At 48.3% G+C, this 15,485-nt stretch overlaps 1 protein-coding gene across 2 annotated transcripts in view; it reads left to right on the top strand.

The window, feature by feature from the left end:
• The window catches only part of dtd1 (D-aminoacyl-tRNA deacylase 1), a 31,116-nt gene extending 18,933 nt beyond the window's left edge, over positions 1 to 12,183 (top strand). For both annotated transcript variants that reach the window (XM_056280358.1, XM_056280356.1), the window contains 2 exons: positions 7,274 to 7,441; positions 11,551 to 12,183. In XM_056280358.1, coding sequence (XP_056136333.1) covers positions 7,274 to 7,429 — 156 coding nt within the window. In that variant the 3' untranslated portion in view covers positions 7,430 to 7,441; positions 11,551 to 12,183. The remainder of the gene's footprint in view (positions 1 to 7,273; positions 7,442 to 11,550) is intronic.
• Positions 12,184 to 15,485: the final 3,302 nt, after the last annotated feature.

The raw sequence follows: 15,485 nt of genomic DNA, 5'->3' as shown, positions 1-15,485 counted from the left end.
GTCAGTGCTGATAGGTGTGCTGGCAGATAACATAAACCATCTGTCACTTCAAGTGAATCCCTGTGTTTTGTACTGCCAACATTTTACAAAATAGCTTTCCTTTTCTGTTCAGCTCCTTCATTGTGGTGCGACTTGTGCTTTCATCACATTTCGTTGCATGTTCTGTTGATGTGGCGCTGAAATGAATTGCCAGCAAAACCTTGGTGCTTCACAGCACTTCCACTTGTGCTATGGCCCTAGTCTCTCTTACACTACACTAGCAGTCCCAGCTACATCCCTGCCCGACTTCAGCCAGGGTCAGAGATGGATTACAAAGTTATTTTATATTGTTGGTTAACTGGGAACCAAGCTATACCAACGTCAAGAGCTGGATCACCACAGCCGGGCCCGTCTGGGCCCATTGCCAGTAAGTGTTGTTTGAGAAAGCACAAGCCAGTTTCACGGTTTGTCATCGTTAAATTTGGACCTCAGCATCTTATCTTATGGAGGTTGTTTATCTGACTGCTACGGCTGCTACAAGTGAACAACGGAGTAATTTCGCACAATTCAACACTGCTGCCGAAGTTTCTTTCTGTTTTCTGCGTTCAGCCTCTGGATCATCTCACTAGCCTGATTGCGTGTGACATACTACAGTACACTCCATTCCCCTGCTGGCATTGACTGTAAATATATGACCTAAATGGACAGCTAACGTTACTAGAAGGATAACTTGGGTCAATCTCCTTACCTATGTTGACTCCTTAACCTACCTTGATGATCTTGTCTCTCTGACTGTCCAATTGAAGTCTCCCGCTAAAGAATGGCTAGGACATCAACAATCACAGACATAAAAATTGAGTTGCGATCCATTGAGTTTCTTATCATGGGTCTTCTCCAGTGAAAAATGGAGGTCTCTTCTTGGTTAGCCAGTCTGGAACAGCTGGGCTGTCGGTCCCCATTGGTCTCGGCAACCACGCTACATGGGGGTGGAACTAGCCTCACTCTCAGCTGCTCCTCGTGGGCAGCGGTGGTGAAAGGCAGGAGGAAACTCTCCCTTCGTCTCTACAACCCCAATGGTGAAGATGATTCTCCTCAGCTCTTCAATTGCTTTGCTCCTCTGGCCGAGGTCACTGATGACCCAATTTCCCCATTTTCTCACTCTCTGGTAGCAAACCGAATTACAGCAACATCCAAAAAGCGCTACCCGCGTAGCACTTCTAGCTCCGGAAATAGTTCTCCCATTGGCAAACATCCCTGACTATCAGCCTCAGTGTCCTTATGTAGTATTTATCCTAGAGATAACTCCATTTGGGCACCTGGTAAGGCTGCTGATACAGCCAACCCTTCCCACACCACTGTCAGACCATGACGCCATCTCCTGCAGCAGTGCCAGTGTCACTAGCATAGCTAGCCCGGTGATTGCTAATCACCAGCTTCCACCCAAACTCTCCATGTATGGTGGCACTGGAAACAATAATAAGCCTGAAGTTCTGGTTTTGGGTGACTCCATTATTAGATTTTTGGATCTACCCAGTACCGTAACCTATTGCCTTTCTGGTGGCAAAGTGGCAGATTTGATCAAACTCTCACCAACGCTGATTGGGCGTCACCCTTCAGTCCACACAGTCATAGTGCATGCAGGAATAAATCATGTCGAGAAAGTCAGTTAAGCTCCAGTGTGAGATGGAATCATTGGCATTAACTATTGAGAGCCTGGGCAAACACTGTATCCTATCTGATCCTATCCCCATTATGTCGACCAGATCTGAACATTTTAGCCATCTTTTTAGCCTTCATCAGTGGTTGCAAAACTTCTGTACAGCAACAGGTTATGGTTTTACCAGCCATTTTGATTTGTTTTAGACTAAGCATGATTTGCATAAAACTGATGGCTTACATCCAAACTGAAAAGGGACCAGGCAACTGGTGTCAAATTGTTGTAACTATATAGCTTTTAACTCCTTCTGACTCACATCCCAGCAAGACCTTAACAACCTAATTTTGATTCTAAATACACCCACTCTTGATAGAGAGGGTCCTGCCGGCTCATGGCCAATTTTTACAAATTCAAATGATAAAACTCCCAATGGTAACCTATCCTTCACAACTATAGTAAAATCCCTGTCATAATCAGTGAATGTGAGTGCAGTCATTTCATATGGCAATTTTATATTGACCACCAGGGCCTTATTTACAATTCTTATATCAGAGTTTTCTACATTTCTTTGTGACACACTGACATGGATGGACAGTCTTTTAATTATGGGGTATTTTAATATTCACATTAATGACAAATCCAAGCTACTCAATAAAGCTTTCTTAGATCTCATACTGTTTTTATACAGCATGTTGATGACAAATCCAAGCTACTCAATAAAGCTTTCTTAGATCTCATACTGTTTTTATACAGCATGTTGAGTAGGTCCTACTCACCTCTATGGCCACACGCTTGACTTAGTCTTGACATGTGGCCTCTCTTTCTCAGATCTAGCCATTTCACCCCATCTTCCTGTCCTTTCAGACACTGCTTGCTTCCTTTTTTAAGTTGCAATGTCTGGGCATCTTACTAGTCACCCTGAAACCTACACCACCCATCGTATTGACTGAACTACCATTCATAAACTCACTGAGCAACTCAAGTCTGCTGTAACCTCTGTAGATCAGTTCTGTTGCCTTAAAAAGTATACTAACAAATTTAATCTCACATTGCTAAATGCGTTTAATTCAGTTTCCCCCCCTGACTAATAGGAAACTTAGACTACAACCTGTACCCCTGGTACAATCGAGTCTCTTAAACAAAAACACAGAAAACTTGAACACAAATGGGAGAACAACCAAGCAAGAAACTTTTCGGTTTCATTGCTCTAATAAACTTGTATATAAATGTGCTCTTCGTGCTGCTAGATCAGCTCAATTTTTCTGACCTTATAACAAAATAATAAATAACCCAAAATTTATTTTAACGTCCGCGGTGGTGTAGCGGTCTAAGCATCGGCTTTGTGTTGATGCAGTTGCCCACTGGGGACCGGGGTTCGCGCCTCGGTCGCGTCAGATCCGACTATGGCCGGACTCGGTGAAGCAGCAACAATTGGCAACGCTGTCTTCGGGAGGGGGGTGGAGTCGGCTTGTGTTCGTCACATGTATGCGTGTCTGTGTGTGTCGGAAAAAGCAGTGGTTCGGCCTGGAGTCGCCTTGTCACGAAAGTGGGGAGGCGTCTCCTTCAAGACTGCCGGCCGGAGAGATGCAGTTGGCGAACGCATGCAGTACAAGGTTGGGTGTTTGAATTAAAATAGGGATCGATTGGCCACTAAATTGGGAGAAAAAGGGAAAAATCAGAAATAAATTAAGAAAAAAAATTATTTTGACACTGTCACTAAACTGAATTGTAAACCACCCCCTATATGTAGCACCTCCCTTACTCCAACTGACTACATAGAATTCTTCACCACTAAAGTTGATGAAATCAGAAAAACAATATCCTCCTCCTTCTCAATTCCCACCCAGGATGGGGTGATTACACCTGAACATTCTTCATCTTGCAACCTCACCCACTTTGAGATAATCTCCCTTAAAACACCCTCCAGATTGGTATTTTTCTCCAAGCCCACAGTTAATACGGATAATAAACAGCTCTTTGATTAATGGCATTGTGGCTTCATCTTTTAAAACAGGGGTTATCAGGCCACTCGTAAAGAAGCACAACCTGGACCCAGATTTGAACAGCAACTACAGACCAACTACAAATCTGTCATTCTTTTCAAAACTCCTTGCAAAAGCTGTCGCTCCGCAACCCATAGATCAGCTTTCATCCAGTGAACCTCATCAGTCCAAAACTCAGCTCTGACAAAAGTGGTTAAATGATTTACTACTTGCTCAGACTCTGGCTCAGTTTCAATATCGGTGCTCCTAGACCCAAGTACAGCATTCGACATGATTGATCACCACATTGTTTTGGGTCATCTAAAAAGTTATATTGGTCTCACTGACCACTGACACTGCTCTCTCCTTGTTTAGATCACATACTTATCTAACAGAGCTCCCTTTGTTTTACATCAGGTCACATTAAGGTCAGTTATGGTGGGCCACAGGGGTCTGTCCTTGGTCTTATTCTTTTCTGTATTTACATGTTGCCCCTTGGTACATTAATCAGTCATTGCAAACTAGATTTCCATTCCTTTGCGAATGATACTGGGCGTTACGTTTCTATTAAGCCTGACACGTGTCATCAGCTGGTGAAGCTGGAGGAATGCTTATTAGAAATCAAACGATGGATGTCATCTAACTTCATCCCTTTCAAATGCTGAGAACACTGAAATGTTAGTTCTTGGTCCAAAGCAGATTAGAAACACAGCAGTGATCTCACTCTGAACTTAGCTGGTTCCACAATTTCAAAAAGCTGTAGTATGTCACTTTTCCCAAAGAAACTGGCAGACGAGAACCGAAATGCATGACTAACAGACAGGAAGGTAACAGAACTCTCAGTTTAATAGTCAAGGGCAGGCAGACAGACCAAACGGGTTCAAAGCGCAAGTTCAAATTACCAGGGAAGTAAGTCCAAACAGGCAATCAGGTCCAATGAGAGGCAGGCAGAGAAAAAAAGTCCGGGAACAGGCAAAAGACTTCAAACACAGCAACAGGTAGAACTTGGACTAGAGAACGCTGGATAACTTGGCTGTACAAACAAGACATGAAGCAATCTGGCAGGGAAACCAGGGGATATAAGATCTGGGGAGCTAATGAAGGAAAGGGGAATAGGTGTGGGAAACACGGGGTTGACTGAGGATAAAATCAGGGACAGAAACCGACATGGCAGGTCAGGTCTTTGACAGGTCTTTGGCGTTAACTGTCTGTTTTTAAATTGAGAGGGATAGAAAGGAAATTAATACTTACTCATTAAATCAATTTGTATGCTACTGACAAAATTCAGTAACAGAGTGTTACTAAAATTAAAATGTCCTATTTTATTACTTAAAATCACATTTTCTTCTGGGTCGGGCTGAAAAGGTCAAATCACAGGAGCAGACAGCTGAGAACTGCAGTAACATGAAGACATGTTTCTGTTTGCTTACAATCCCAAAAAAAGACTATAGTCCTAATTAGAAATAACAATATTGGAACATTTCATTTAATTGTGGTGGTTGTGGTTGGCAAGCTTTCAGTATCATGGTGCAAACAAACATCTTTTTTGATGTTTAAAACAATAGCTAATGGGCGTCCGGGTAGCGTAGCGGTCTATTCCGTTGCCTACCAACACGGGCATCTCCGGTTTGAGTCCCTGTTTTACCTCCGGCTCTGTGTCCTTACAGACACACTTGGCCGTGTGTGTCTGCGGGTGGGAAGCCGGATGTGGGTTTGTATCCTGGTTGCTGCACTAGCGCCTCCTCTGGTCGGTTGGGGTGCCTGTTCGGGGGGAAGAGGAACTGGGGGGAATAGTTTGATCCTCCCACGCGCTACGTCCCCCTGGTGAAACTCCTGACTGTCAGGTGAAAAGAAGCGGCTGGTGACTCCACATGTATTGGAGGAGGCATGTGGCAGTCTACAGCCCTCCCTGGATCGGCAGAGGGGGTGGAGCAGCGACCGGGGCGGCTTAGAAGAGTGGGGTAATTGACCAAAATTCAATTGGGGAGAAAAGGGGGGAATAAAAAAACAAAAACAAAAGCTAATCCACAAATATTCAGATTACCTCACCAACAGATATTAACAATGGTAATTAAAACCCAGGTTCACCCATATTTTGTTTTTGTGTTTTTCAGTGGTGAGGAAACTGCTGACACAGCAACACTGGTGACCGTTTCATTTCACATAGATCACTGGGATATGCGGTTGTTAAACACCACTGCAATTACCTGCACCACCATAGGTGTCGATAAGTCAAACTAGAATGAACATTTTTCAGGATTATTTCTTCAGTAAAAGAGAAAATATACATTTTTGTGAAAGGGGTTCTATTGTCTGCTGTGACTCACAGAAAGTTGAATCAGTTCATCTGGACACGTTTATTGAGAAAAACGTTTCGTCACTCATCCAAATGACCTCTTCAGTCTCAACTGACTGCAGGTATCCCCACCCTTATAAACAGTACAGTGGCATAACGACCCAAACCGATGATCGGTTTCATATGCAAATTGCCATGACCATTAACTAGAGTTACAATGGCCATGTGTACTATTCACAGAGGATTGGAGAATGTTTGCAATCACAGCACTGTAAGATAGTGACAGATGTACTCTTAGCCCCCCCCCCCCCGGTTCAGAGACGGTTGTTCCCTCTTCTCATAGATGGCCTCTTTGACTCCCCGTTCAAACGAGCATTCCTCCCTATCAAGGATGTGCACATCCTCCTCCTTGAAAGAGTGGCCACTGGCCTGTAGATGGGTGTAGACTGTGGAGTCCTGGTCTGACGTGTTAGCTCTTCTGTGTTGTGCCATCCTCTTGGCCAGCATCCGTTTGGTTTCTCCAATGTACAAGTTACAGCAATCCTCCTGGCACTTAACAGTGTACACTATATCGCTCTGTTGGTGCCGGGGAACCCGATCCCTGGGGATGGGCCAACTTCTGGTGCAGTGTGGTTTGGAGTTTGAAAGCAACAGGGACACGGTGTTTGGAAAATACGCGTCTCAACTGTTCCGACACTCCCGCCACATATGGAATCACCACTGGTTTACACTTAGACAGCTGTTGTCCTCCTCCTCTCTTCGATCAGTTGGTGCGGTGTTTGGGCGTCTTCCTGGCTTCGACAAACGCCCAGTTAGGATAACCACACTTAACTAGGACCTGTTTAATGTGGGGTTTCTCCCCTTCCCCGGCTGCTGTGTCGGTGGGGACGTTGTCAGCTCAGTGGTACAGCGTCCTGATGACTCAAACACAGGTGTTGTCCACAAATCGGAACCAATGGCTTGCTGGTGTCCCTGGATAGGACATCAGAGCCCTATTTTCCACTTCCTCGATATACAAGTTGGCCAATAAGAGTACATCTGTCCCCATCTTACAATGCTGTGATTGCAACTATTCCCCAGTCCTCTGTGAATAGTACACATGGCCATTGTAACTCTAGTTAATGGTCACGGTAATTTGCATATGAAAACTGGTCGTTGGTTTCGGTCACCATGCCACTGTATTGTTTATAAGGGTGGCGATACCTGCAGTCAGTTGAGACCGAAGCGGTCACTTAGATGAGTGACGGAATGTTTCTCTCAATAAACGTCGTGTCCAGATGAACTGAATCAACCTTCTCTGAATTTTCTCACCTGGGTTATTGAGCATGCACCCAGACGTTGTCTGCTGTGGTCCCTCAGCTAGCCAAGCAGGAGAATCAGCAGCAGAGGAAGGAGAAGACCCGCCCTAAGGGCCCCTCAGATGCCAGCAGGGAGAAGGGTGCGCCGCGCTCTAAACGGGATCCCAACACCAGCAGCGGGGCTGAGGGGGACGTGTCCTCAGAGAGAGAGCCCTAGGGCACCAGCCGGGTGAGACAGCATGCACAGATTGCACGCACACATTGCCTACATAGTCTCCTGTCAGTCCCTCTTGATGATCTAAGGCAAATTCACACTGAATGAACTTGACGTGGCGTGCATTGTTGGCTATGACATGATTACCATTTAGCGCTTTGGATACCTTTTGGTACAACTCGAATGGATCCACTATTGGCCGAGATGCTCACCAAATACACAAGTGTGCATTTTGGCTGTGAAACATCAACCTTTCTCTCTAGGGATGTGCCAATATCACTTTTTTCACTGCCAGTCCTGATTCTGAGTACGTATCGGCTAATATCGAGACCGATCCCATCCATTACGTTCTCTGAACAGTGCAAACTCAGACCGTTAGTTCGGGGTTGGCGAGCAAGATAACTGAGGCAGAATCAGGTCATGTCATTCATGGCTGTTGGTGTCAGATTTTTTTTAGCTTTGGGTAAAATTTCGGATGCTGATGTCCCGTGTCAGCCCGGTATTGGCTCGGTATACCACACCAGTACTGGTGTCAGTACATCCCTGATTTCTTTCTGTTTTACTGTTAACAAGTGCATGACAAAAGATTGCACAAAAAGTTCTTCAGAATCGTATATATTGTTGATATATTCTACATCCATCCATCCATTCGTTATCCGAACCGCTTCTCCTGCTCTCGGGGTCACGGGGATGCTGGAGCCTATCCCAGCAGTCATTGGGCAGCAGGCGGGGAGACACCGTGGACAGGCCGCCAGGCCATCACACAGGGCTATGTGATACAGATAATGGATGGAGGGATATATTGATATATTGTGTATAGTTGAACATCTGGCAGGTGAAAACCCATCTGTATCAAAAGGAAAAATGCATTCTGTATTTGCCTTCTTGATATGTGCTTGTTATTTACCAAATATATTTCCATGTTTTCTTTCTTTTTTTAAATTTTCTCCCCAATGTATCCGGCCAATTACCCCGCTCTTTTTGAGCCGTCCCGGTCGCTGCTCTACCGCCTCTCTGCCGATCCGGGAGGCGCCCCGACCGACCAGAGGAGGTGCTAGTGCAGCGACCAGGACAAATACCCACATCCGATTTCCCACCCTCAGACACGGCCAATTGTGTCTGTAGGGACGCCCGACCAAGCTGGAGGTAACACGGGGATTCGAACCGGCGATCCCCATGTTGGTAGACCGCCACGCTACCCGGACGCTACCCGTTCTCTTATACTTTATCGTCCTACAAGAGGAGATTTGTTTTCACCCTTTGCGCAGAGCCTCACATACAGTGAATACACATATGAACACTACACAATGCTCACAGTGAACAGACAGACAACAATACGTGAACAGGAGTTTGTACAAAGGGTGTCGTTGCAGCTGAGCATGCACCATAAAGCGTGTTATTGTTGACATTGCAGTGACAGGCAGCAATGCCCGTGAGAAACGGGCCCGTTTGTTTCTCGTTCAGTCGTTCATATGGCTTTGATTCGGGGCGGGGTGCCGTTGTTTGCCCTCGGCATTTGTTTACTAGTGCGAAAAACAGCCAAGCTATGGGCGAGTAGAGCGAGGGAGGCAGTGGGTCAGCTCCCCCCGTCCCTTCTGTTTTCCCTGTGTGAACTCCCCCTCTCTCTCACACACACACACACAAACACACACACACGCTTACACACTCTCACAGCTGAGCACTGGCAGCGCCTACAACTCTTATTTTACAGTTACGCACACACAAGACACACAGAAACACACAGTGTTCTCATGGCTAATGCAAATATACACACATACACGCAAGCATCGCTATTGCTGTTGGACCTGACCATGAGGAGGATGCTCCATTCATCCAAAATTCACTAGCTAGCTGCATTGCATCAGTCATAGCCAACTCTTTGACTTTTTTTTGTTGTTTATTTTTGTGCGTCCTTCCCTCCCCGGGGTTCTCTGTCTTGTTCACTCACACACTCCACTGTTTCACTACTCGTCCTCTTCCCCGTAACCCTGTGTAAACACACATAAAACATCCTCCATGTCCCTTGTGTGACTTTGTCAGCCTGTGGCCCTATCCCAGACACTCCAGCAGCAAGGTGGGGGTGGGGGGGGGGGGTTGCTGCACTGTAATCCCCAAGCGCTTTCTGGGTAAATATGCCTTAAGACCTCAGCAAGACTTCGGCACCTGTTTATAAGGGTGGGGATACCTGCAGTCAGTCGAGACTGAAGAGGTCATTTAGATGAGTGATGAAACGTATCTCCCACTAGACAATGTGTCCAGGGGCATCCGGGTGGCGTGGCGGTCTATTCCGTTGCCTACCAACACGGGGATCGCTGGGTCGAATCCCCGTGTCACCTCCGGCTTGGTCGGGCGTCCCTACAGACACGATCGGCCGTGTCTGTGGGTGGGAAGCCGGATGTGGGTATGTGTCCTGGTCACTGCACTAGCGCCTCCTCTGGTCGGTCGGGGAGCCTGTTCGGGGGAACCGAGGGTGGAATAGTGTGATCCTCCCACGCGCTACGTCCCCCTGGTGAAACCCCTCACTGTCAGGTGAAAAGAAGCGGCTGGCGACTCCACATGTACCGGAGGAGGCATGTGGTAGTCTGCAGCCGCCCTCAGATCGGCAGAGGGGGTGGAGCAGTGACTGGGACCACTCGGGAAAGTGGGCCAAGTACAATTGGGGAGAAAAGGGGGGAGGGGGGGACTCCCAAAAAAAAAAAAAAGCCCAAGCCAAATGTACGAGTGTGTGGGACAATAAAGTTACTCCTGAATCTTTAATGTTGGGCAGCCGGGGACTGCACAGGCAGCGCTCTCTGAAGTGTGTGCAGAGGGCAAGCAGGGGAGAAAGATGTCAAACAGGGGTTCACTTGCTTGGCTCTTTCTCTGCATAATTTAAAGAGGGAGTTGGTTTTCTCCGAGGTTTGGTTTACATGACTTAAACATGAGCTGCGTGCTTATTCCTCCGAACAAGGAGAGAAATTTGTGATACTCCTCCGACATCTTCACTGCTCTCGCTGCCTCCACCCTTCTGTTGTGATGCAAACAGCGAGGGATCGTATGGCGAGACTTGGAACCGCTACCACCGTTTCCGATACAACATCTACAAGTCAGCTGATCGTTCTCAAATCAATCCTATGGAGATTGTTCATATCCATTGACATGCCTCTGCATCCTAGCGCCCTGCGTCCTACGTCCTGGGTAAGACGCTAAACTGCAACCGCAGGCTGTAGAGGGGTGTGTCCTGGGTAAGATGCTAAACTGCAACCGCAGGCTGTAGAGGGGTGTGTCCTGGGTAAGATGCTAAACTGCAACCGCAGGCTGTAGAGGGGTGTGTCCTGGGTAAGATGCTAAACTGCAACCGCAGGCTGTAGAGGGGTGTATCCTGGGTAAGATGCTAAACTGCAACCGCAGGCTGTAGAGGGGTACGTCCTGGGTAAGACACTAAACTGCAACCGCAGGCTGTAGAGGGGTACATCCTGGGTAAGACACTAAACTGCAACCGCAGGCTGTAGAGGGGTGTGTCCTGGGTAAGACACTAAACTGCAACCGCAGGCTGTAGAGGGGTGTGTCCTGGGTAAGACACTAAACTGCAACCGCAGGCTGTAGAGGGGTACGTCCTGGGTAAGATGCTAAACTGCAACCGCAGGCTGTAGAGGGGTAGCACCTTACCTCAGCAAGGGCCCTTTGGCTAAGGACGACATCCCTACTGATAGATCTGGTCCTCCTTCATGCCTGTATGGTACTTCCCATGGTGCCCAGTCCAGTCAACACATTGGGATAGGAGAAGGGAACTCTGATTTCAAATCCACCTGCTGCCTTGTGGGTTGATGCCTCTTTAGGCAAAGGCTAGGAGAAGGTAACTCTGAATTCAAATCCCCGGGCACAGTCTACCACGCTGTCAATACCCGGAAAGGGTAAACCATTCCCCGGGTGCTGCACGGCGGCTGCCCACTGCTCCTAGCTACACAGCTAGGATGGTTAAACGCAGAGAGTGAATTTCATTGTATGTATGTAAAAATGACAAAGTGTATTGTATTCTAGTCTATCCATTAGATCCTGCGTGCCGAACTCTGCACCACCGCTATGTTTCATGAGCTAATGTATTAAAATACCCCAGAACAAAATTACTCTTTTCTTTTGTGCAGACTCCGATTTGGGCGACGTGACCGGGAGCCTGGTTTCCTGAAGAAAGGCGTTTGGGACTTCAGCGACCGTGACACCTAATTGTGGACGTCGCCCTTCTTGTTTGGAAACCAGCAACGTCCTCTTGGTCTGCCGCTGAATGTTGTGCCCGGGGCTGGTGTCCCTGGCAGCTCCTCTCAAGGATTGGACATGTGGGACTCCATCGCCAACACAACACCCAGTCACCACCGTGGATCTCTGAAACGGTTTAGGACAAGGACACGTGGGACGGGAACATAAACAGTGTGTGACAAAACATTGCTTAATTCTTAGAATCAATGACACTACACTATTTGGTCCCCCTTCTCCCCCTTCTTGTCCTTGCTTTCTTTCTCTCTCTCTCTCTCTCGCCCCCCCCCTCCTTAGCATTGTCTTTCTTTCCCAGTCTCAACCCCCCACCCAACTCCCATTCAGACTTAAAACTGACCAGTGTGACAGCAGCGATGATGGCATCTCTCGTCACCCTGTAAACGCCGTTGACGCCGTCAGTTTGGGTGGTGCCCCAAAAGGAACATCTTAGCTGAAGATACCTTTTCACGGGGCAATTTGTAATTTCTACCTGAGTGCTGATCTCTAACATTAAACCTGGAATCTGATCTTTTTCTCCGTTATTGTTTTACAGTCGGTTTACACAACACTAACTGCCTCTGTACCGCGGGTGGAGATGTACTCCATGTGTAGCTGCTGAAGTGCTTTGACAGGCCAGGATGAACGCCGGTGCAGCAGCAAACACGTCCCTACTCAAACTGCAGAAAGGAGTGAAACATCATGGCCGTGCTTCTGTCTGACAGGTCATCTGCCAATTCTATGATCAATATTACAGTACAGCGGGGCGTCCAGGTGGCGTGGCGGTCTATACCGTTGCCTACCAACACGGGGATCACTGGTTCGAATCCCTGTGTTACCTCCAGCTTGGTCGGGCGTCCCTACAGACACAATTGGCCGTGTCTGCGGGTGGGAAGCTGGATGTGGGTATGTGTCGTGGTCGCTGCACTGTGGCGCCTTCACTGGGCGGGAGCTGTTTACTGCTGAGCAGTGCACACACAAGCCACAATGGCTGCTGCACCTGGTTTGTAGTTCTTGCTGCCAGAGGGAGCGACACATCGGGGGAAATCACATTTCAGTTTTAAGCGATTTTAATAAGACTTCTAAGCAGACAAGACCGATAAATTCAAGAAGAAATATTAACGTTTTCAGTGACTACACCGTCTCGTGTCAGTCGGGGATCTGAATGTAAATGTTTTCAGGCACTTTATACAGATTACCAAAAAAAAAATAAGCAGAACAAACATCCAAATAAAAGAGTAGTGGATAATACTCCATTTTTGCTGACTGTGCAGGTTTTCATTGTTTTAGTAAGATATCAGTTTACTGGTTATCAGTGCTAACTAACCAAGTCTTTAGCTGGCCAAGACCCTACAGGCCTTCAAACGTCAGAAACTCTCAGCCAGCCCCACTGCCTGGTTTTTGATATTCAGGAAGTCATGGGTTCAGTCACTGTCACTCATCCATTATCTGAATCGCTCATCCTGCTCTCAGGGTGGCGGGAGCCTATCCCGGCAGGCGGGGAGACACCCTGGACAGGCCGCCAGGCCATCACACCCACATATTCATACCTAGGGACAATTTAGTAAGGCCGATTCACCTGACCTACATGTCTTTGGACTGTGGGGGGGAACCGGAGCACCCGGAGGAAACCCACGCAGACACGGGGACAACATGCAAACTCCTCACAGAGGACGACCCGGGACAGCCCCCAAGGTTGGACTACCCCGGGGCTCGAACCCGGGACCTTCTTGCTGTGAGGCGACCGCGCTAACCACTGCGCCGCCCGCTCAGCAATCGCTGCTGATCTCTCCTGATCTCGCTGGGCTGATCTTCATTCATTAAAACCTTGCGGGGGGGGGAAACAACCTTGAATCTGCAACACCCGTGAGAGTCTAGAGAGAAGCGGCTTTTACGCCCCGAGGATTTCACCGCATCTGCCCTGCAGAGCTGTTGGGCACGCGCATTTTCGCCACAGCACATCTTTGATTGGCGTTAATTGTGTTTACGTGCAAGTTAAAAAACTCGAGTGTTAATCGGATTTAAATCAATAATTCGACTTTTGCCAGCCGAACGGTAAACACCGTAATCGCGTTACTTCGAATTAGATTAAGGTCTCAAATCGACGCGGGCGCGATGTGGTTGAAGGAGTCGGGGTTTTTCATCCGCCCTCCGAATCGCGGGTCTGCTCGCGCCTTGGATCGGAGTTCTTTTCGGAGAACCGGTTGTGCGCGCGCACCGGGAAGTCCCTGGCGTCTGCTGCGGAAAAGGCAGGACGGAGGTGGGACTGCTGGGCCGCGATGGACGACCGCATGTCTGGAGCGAGGCTGTGACCAAGCTCGAGCTCGGTGAGAAAATGGAGCTTTTCGACCGGCGACAGAAACCGGAAATGGGGACATTTTCTGGAAAAGCTCGCGCGTGTTTCTCAAGCCGCGTGCCTCCATCCCACAGTCTGACCATCCAGCGAGTCTCGTAAACTCCCAATCTTCCAGAAACGCATTGTTGTAAACGCCTTGGTTGCACTAGCACGTATACTTTAGCATTCGTCAGACTTGGGCGGCACGGTGGCGCAGCGGTTAGCGCGGCCGCCTCGCAGCAAGAAGGTTCTGGGTTCGAGCCCCGGGGCAGTCCCAACCTTTGATGACGGCATGTCAAACACTGGAGGGCAGCAAACGGAAAGTGTAAACGGCACCTTCTTGCATGTACTGTGCAGAAGCGGCACCAGGCTCAGACATACGGATGGGTTCTGCTGTGGCCACCTCAGTGAGAGGAGACAACAGGAAATACGTAGCTGATATGTGACGTAGCACCACGGAACATTTCCCATAACGGCGGCTCTGCTGGCACTTTGCCCATGAAACACTGCAGAGGTCGAGCTTTGTAAGATTTGCTGCCAGCGTGGTGGTGTTTTGCCATTAGTTGCTCAATGTGAGATTCGAGGGAAGAAGAAACTGCATCACGTTTCAACCTCCTCTGCATAAAGGAATACGTAACGTGTCCCAAACCTGACACACGTGCACACTGAATGGCACCGTACCACCCAGACAGCAGGGGAGTCGTGTTTGCTCGCTGGAATGGGCCTTTAAATGTCAGCAGCTGTGTGGGGCACGTTTGATCTCTTGAATCGTCTGATTTTATCTCCTCACCTGAGCCGTCAGGGGAGGTGCTGTTCCGCAGGGAGGCAGGAGCCACATGGCTTTAGAGGAGGAGGTCGGGGTTGGTGGCTAGGAGATACGGAATGGGGTTCATTTTCACGTCTGAGGCAACTGTAGTGGTGAAGGGCCGGTGAGGGTATCTCAACGTATGGCAACGCTGACACAGTGGTATATGGGCGCTGGCCGGCAACGGTGGCACAGTGGTCAACGGCGTCGCCTCACAGCAAGGAGGCCCTGGGTTCGAACCCCGGAGTTGTCCAACCTTGGGGGGGTCATCCTAGGTCATCCTCTGTGTGGAGCTTGCATGTTCTCCCCGTGTCTGCGGTGGGCTTTCTCCGGGTGCGCCGGTTTCCCCCGCCATCCAAAAGAAGAACTGGAGTGGGTCCCCGGATGCTGCAGCTGCCCGCTGCACAGCTAGGGTGGGTTAAATGTAGAGCATGATTTCCCTACGGGGATCAATAAAGTATCTCAAAAAAGCTGCTTTCTATATTGATTCATCTTTTCAGTGATTTTAATTGTCCGGTGTCGGTCAGGAGGACCTGGGTGTAAAGGTTTGCTGTCATTTTATAAAACACAGATTAAACGTGTGTGTCTGTGTGTGTGTGTTTGTGTTTTACATCTGCAGTTTCAGCCTACTTGTTTTGTGTGTGAGGAAAGCAGGGCCACGCTTCTGTCCTTGTTTCTCCCTTCAGTGGAAA

This window comes from Lampris incognitus, chromosome 5 (assembly GCF_029633865.1).
Source record: "Lampris incognitus isolate fLamInc1 chromosome 5, fLamInc1.hap2, whole genome shotgun sequence".
NCBI lineage: Eukaryota > Metazoa > Chordata > Actinopteri > Lampriformes > Lampridae > Lampris > Lampris incognitus.
The sequence above is the reverse complement of the archived record's forward strand: the minus strand, read 5'-3'. Positions and strand labels throughout refer to the sequence as shown.